The sequence below is a fragment of the Lates calcarifer genome, linkage group LG18 (genome assembly GCF_001640805.2).
Source record: "Lates calcarifer isolate ASB-BC8 linkage group LG18, TLL_Latcal_v3, whole genome shotgun sequence".
Classification (NCBI taxonomy): Eukaryota; Metazoa; Chordata; class Actinopteri; family Centropomidae; genus Lates; species Lates calcarifer.
Genome location: NC_066850.1, coordinates 1,051,540 through 1,057,295, shown reverse-complemented (window position 1 = coordinate 1,057,295; position 5,756 = coordinate 1,051,540). Strand labels below are relative to the sequence as shown.

The window sequence follows — 5,756 nt, the reverse complement described above, 5'->3', positions numbered from 1 at the left end:
GTAACTAGTTTTCAGATTAGTTGAGGTTTAGTTTTTTAGTACCTGATCAACATCTGTTGCAAACTGGTTCCTGGTTTTAATGTTGTGGCTGATCGCTGTGGGTAATAAGTGCTTCATCAGTGTGCATGTGCTCTTGATAGTGGAAGTTGAGGCCTGGGATTATAGGATGTAATGGACTGGCCTGCTGCTGCAGAGAGAGTCTGGCTATGCTAAATATGTCCACTCATCTCCAGTGTCACCAGGAGCCGCGGGCTCACACCATGACGTTAATAGTTTGACAGGCCTCACTGCTTGTCTCGCATTCTCTCCCTCCATCTGCTCCTCTTGTTCTACTTCCCTCTGGCTCTTCCCCTGTTTCCTTCTTTCACTTTGTGTCTCTTTCTCTCTCTCGTCGTCTTTTTGTGCCTTCAGACTAATGCAGGTCACAGCCATGATGCAACCTGTGTGGAAAGAAGTTTTTAAAAGTTTGGTGTTACCTATCAAGAAATGTAGTTCAGATGTCCCTCTCTCTGAGCTCCCATTCGAAACCCAATGATTGATCATAGGTGGTTTGAAACGTAGCTTCACTGGTAAACTGAGCTTTAGAAAATCACTCTACTCATAATGGTACATGCACTACATGACGGGGGACTGAAAGTAAACACTGCTTTGTCTGAGGGTTAACAAAAAAGGTTGAGAACCACTGTTTCATGCAGTATTGCTGAGGCATGGTTTGGCTTAATGCACGTGAACTAAAACTTAGTGCTTCTGTATGTTTCCACTACTGATTGACAGCAGCGAACTTCTACAACAAATACAGAGAGACGTTATTATTATATTACATCCAGAGCTGCTGGGAAATCACACACCATCCATAACGTAAGCGTGCTGCATATATCACCAAATACTTTAGTCAACACACAGTTGCTGGTTTTAATTGTTGGCTTTTTGAATTGGAGTGTTAATTTTCTGAAGGTTTTTAACTAAGAAGGATAAATATTGTAATCTTGGCAAATTAAATCTCAGTGATTTTCACTGCCTGTGATTATGATTTTGCAAATGCAAGAGTTGTGAGACAAATATGAAAACGAGTTTCCGTTGCTGTAATATTTGTATATCGCCGTGGATCACTCCTGGTGGAGTTGTGACTGTTACGATTCAACCTGGGCTGAACGGACACAAGGCTTGGGCCGTCATTCAACACCAAACGGGGTCATATCTCTGCCTCTTATTTGGTCTACGTCTCTGCCAATGAAAATTTGCTGCTTTTGCACCAAGAAATGTGCTTGGCTGCGAGTCAGGGTCCTCGCTGGCTGCTGATTTATGCTGTGGAGAAGTGTGTTTCCTGAGAAGCTCTGATTCCTCTGGATGAGCTATGATCACACACTTGTACACGTACATCACATAATGGTCAGAGAAGTGAGCTGAGCGACAAGTCAAGAGAAAGTCTGTTCCCCTGGAATGAGCAATGATCAAGAGGTCTACAAACACACTCACATGCACACACATTCACACCGTGAGCTGTATGATGAGTTATAATGATGAGCGAGGGTGTGACGGATTGAGCCTTCATTCCAAGTTTGTCCACGGTGTGAATAATGGCTCTGGAAGTTGTCCAAGCTTCCTGTTTCTCACTCTCCCTCCCTCTGCTGTTTTCAATCTGTCCTCTTCCCAATCCCATGTTTTAATGCTGTGTTTGCATATTTCTGTCAATTTTGTCAAAAAGAGAGAGGTTTACTTAAATAAATGAAAATGGAGAGAAGATAATCACTAATGTGAAGTGATTAGAAAAAAAATGAAAGGACTAAGAAGCATTGTGATGGTAGGATTCAGTCAAAAATCGTGCTTTGGAATCCTGTAGCAGCTGAAAGAAATGTCAGTGCACACTTACTGACTAAATTAAGAAAAACTATTTAAATTATTATCAGTTCATAATAACATTACCAGTGGTTTGAGTTGAAATTTATTTTTATTCAGTAAAACAAATTATCTGGAAGTACATTTACTCAGAAACTGGATTTTAACTTTACACCAAACACAGTATCACGTTACATACACACCTTAAAGATTAAATTATGAATGTGAACAATCATGTAATTTTGGAGCTATATCCAACACCCAAAGGCACTGGGTTAAAGTTATGCATGTAAATAGAAAAGCAGATATTTACATTATCTCAGAGGCCGAAGAGGAATTTTATAAAAACAGATGTACAGACTTTCTTTTTTCTTTCTTTCTGATTGGGGATTAATATGATTGACCTCATTCAATAACTTTAAGTTCAATAATCTTCATAATTGTCTGATTATTTTGTAAATTGAATTCTGTTAAGAATCAGAGGAGTAAAAGACGATCTGAAGGATTCTGTTGCTGGGTTTCATCTCCATGATCAGGCATCAACCTCACATTAAAATCTAATTCACCAAAAAGCTTTATAACTATAGATTATTAATCCATTAATAAAATCTCCTCCTCACAAAGGAAAGGGTGCTGGTGCCAACAGTCTTCCTCCCTCCAGGTGAAGTCTGTCTTGTTGATGACACCGCAGTGGTCAGACAGATGCCGCTCAGGCTCAGGCTGTCTGCCATTCTCCCAGTTGTTGTAGGTCACTGTGCTGTTGCTCCAAATCCAGAACCCAAAGACCCGACTCTGCCTCACACCGATCCAGAATGGACCACTGACATTAGCTGTGTGATTTAACCACTGTGCGACAGCCTCCTGATCTTCTTTATTCATAATCCGCAGCATACCTGAGTGATTTTTCTCACAGTAGTCATAGGCCTTTTCCCAAGTTCGACTTTCATTGATGGCTTTGATTCTTACATAGCCTGAAAACCAGTTGATAGTGAATCAGTAAGTGGCTGATGTGAAACATTACACTTGTGTTTTATTTATACAGAGTACATTCAGCTCACAGTGTCCCAGAGAAATCAGCATGGCTACTGTCAGTGACTGTGGAGTTTGATAAATCACTACAGTAAACTCTCTGTCTTAAGGGAAGACTCGTTAAAATAAACAAATCAGAAAACTATCTGGTATTTTCATGTTTCATTTCTGTATGATAAGGATAACACAGTTTCACAGATAATGCAGCAGAATGTGAACCTGATTATTACTTACCTTTGGAGCAAAGTGTGTGTGATCGTTCATCACATGCACGTTCAATCATTGAAGATCCTGAGTGGCTCAGAATCGCGCACTCAGATGATTCCTTGAGGTCTTTACCCCATGTTCTGAATGTTGAGCAGCTGTTGTCCGCCCACTTCCATTCATCATACATGAGTCCAATCCAGAAGGTGTCGTTCTTTCCTTTGTCGATCACTTGTTGGTGTTGTGTTTCATTAGAGATGGTGACTAAGTCAGTGTAGTGTCTTCTGCAGTACTGCAGTGCCTCACACCAGTTCCTGTTCTCATTCTCAATCAGAGTGAAAACATCATCTGCAAAACAAGAATATGACTTTTATTTTGTTGGAGGTTTTTCACAATAAAGGCTATACCTGTAGACCTGTATTAGACCTATAGCTGAGGGAGGAAACCTCAACATCCAAGACATCTACAGTATATACTTATTTTCAACGTTTAGTTATTTTGATATAAACTTGACAAAAACAAAAGTAAAAATTCACATAAAGTAAAAGCATTATTTTTGATTATTGTTTAATGATGTAATTTCAGTGGCATCCATCAGTTTTTGTTATGAAAGAGAAAAAGAGAACCTTTGCTTTCTCTCTGATCTGCCTGCTCTTCCCTTTTTATGTTTTTTGATATATTTTGTTTAATTAATGTGAGACTGTGACATGAAAACAAAATCAAATGCTGTATGCTGAAACTTACCCTTGTAGCACATGAAACTGAGTTGGTCTGAACAGTTAAAATCTGCCCATGTCTTATTTTCAATGGCTCCACATCTTTGCGTCCCATTTGCTAGGTTCACATTTGAATGATTGCATTTGAATGGTTCACCATTTGACCAGGTGGCAACACGGTGTGGTTGTTTATGTTTATGCAGACCAAACCAGGCTGTCTTGTCATGACCAATATCAGTCAGAAAATTTATTACAAAAGTAAAGTCCTCTTCATCATACAGAGTCACAAGAGATGCAGATGGATCCATTTTACATTCTTGTAATGAGTCACTCCAGTTTTTTCCGGGTGTTCCAGTAAAGTTGAAGATGCGGAGTCGATTTGTTGAAAATGTAAAGTGAACAAATCCTGTAAAAATGAAAGATTTGTTTTATTCTTCACATTTACAGCTTATAGAAACAACAATATCATGAACCACTGACATCAAGTGTTCCAGGTTAAAACACAATAAAAACTACAAAACCTCATTCTGCTTCACCTGTCCCCACCTCTCTGACACATAACTCATTACTACAGTTGTTGCCTGATGTCCTAACAGGAACAGTGGAGGCAGCGAAGTCATCAGTCTTATTTAAAGCCAGCTTTAACAAAAGATACTGATATTTTCCCAACCCTGTCACACTGCTGTGCATTTACTGAGAGCACAAAACACCCACTGAATTTCAGAGGCCCTTACCTGAACACAGCATGAACCACACAAGGCTCATCCTCAGAGTTATGGTGAGGTTCGTATGGTGAGAGGACTACAGGAGAAGAAAACAAATAAATAAGTGGTTAGAGTCCTGTACAGTTAACATTTAGCAACTTCATTTAGCCAGTCCTGTGATCAATAAGGAAAGTGTCTCACCTGCTGAGGTCAGTGGCAGAGCGCTGTCCGTTTGGTGAATTTGTTTCGGGGTGAAGAAGTGTCAGGTTTTATATCCTCTCTCAGGGAGATGTGAGCTGTCAAAAGACACCGGGTCTCTTTGTATGTGTGTATATAGTAAAAGCAGAGGTGGCAAAGGGTTGATGATTAACTAAAGGTAGGTGAGTACAGGGCAGCTGGATGACAGTCTGAAGATTCATAAACACACTGACAGCAAATATAAAACACCAACATACTTATCAAATTATTCTGTGGCTTTTACACACAGAAAGTACATCTGTGGACTCAGTAACACACGTCAGAAAATTCAAAAATACAATACTGCTAGGTCATTGTTACTGTTATTAATGCAATTACTTTAAGTATTGTAAATATAAAAGAAATATAAAATAGAATATTTAAGCTGTGTGTGCTGTGCAGAGCAGCAGAGCACAGTGTTACATACAAACTCTCGTAGCTCGTAGGTCAAAGTGTGCACCAAGAATCACATTGTAATGAAAACTAATCCTGTTTCTCGGCTGCTGTCACATCAGGACCTGAGCCTCTTTGCCCTCTTTGAATGCTTTATAGACTACCTGCAAGTTGACTCAGGGTTTAGAGAAGTGAGACGTCAGAGTGTAGCTGACAAAGTCCGCTGAGTGTGGATTAATTGGGGAATTTGGTGACATTTTCAGTCGCTGTGCTTCTGAATGAGTGTACGCTGGAATTTTAGCGTGCAGGATATAGAGAGCAGCATAAACCTCTAACTTATTTGATAAAAACCATCTCTATTAGACCATCAGCTGTGATTATATTAAATGAATCCATACATAGGAACACAGTATGGGATAGGGCCAAATTTCGTAACACATTTCTAAATGTAGAATATTGTAGGATGTACAGCAGCTGGTAAAATGTGTAATAGCCTTTCCTCCTGTCGTTTTCTCTTATGACTCTTATCAAACTAAGTCATATGTCAGCAGGTGTTGTTAGTGGAGACACATTTGTTTAGTATTCAAATCATGACGCCTGGAGTGGAGGCACCAGACACACACTGCAGGTGAATGTG

At 39.6% G+C, this 5,756-nt stretch overlaps 1 protein-coding gene across 1 annotated transcript; it reads right to left on the bottom strand.

Annotated features, from left to right (window-relative positions):
- Window positions 1–1,929: 1,929 nt before the first annotated feature.
- si:dkey-61f9.1 (macrophage mannose receptor 1) lies at window positions 1,930–4,786 on the bottom strand. The gene is made up of 5 exons (XM_018687409.2): window positions 4,691–4,786; window positions 4,520–4,586; window positions 3,814–4,191; window positions 3,100–3,417; window positions 1,930–2,807 (listed from the first exon to the last, which is right to left on the bottom strand). Exons 2-5 carry the CDS (start codon window positions 4,548–4,550, stop codon window positions 2,428–2,430), a joined length of 1,107 nt encoding a protein of 368 aa, XP_018542925.1. The 5' UTR covers window positions 4,551–4,586; window positions 4,691–4,786; the 3' UTR covers window positions 1,930–2,427.
- Between the last annotated feature and the right edge of the window lie 970 nt (window positions 4,787–5,756).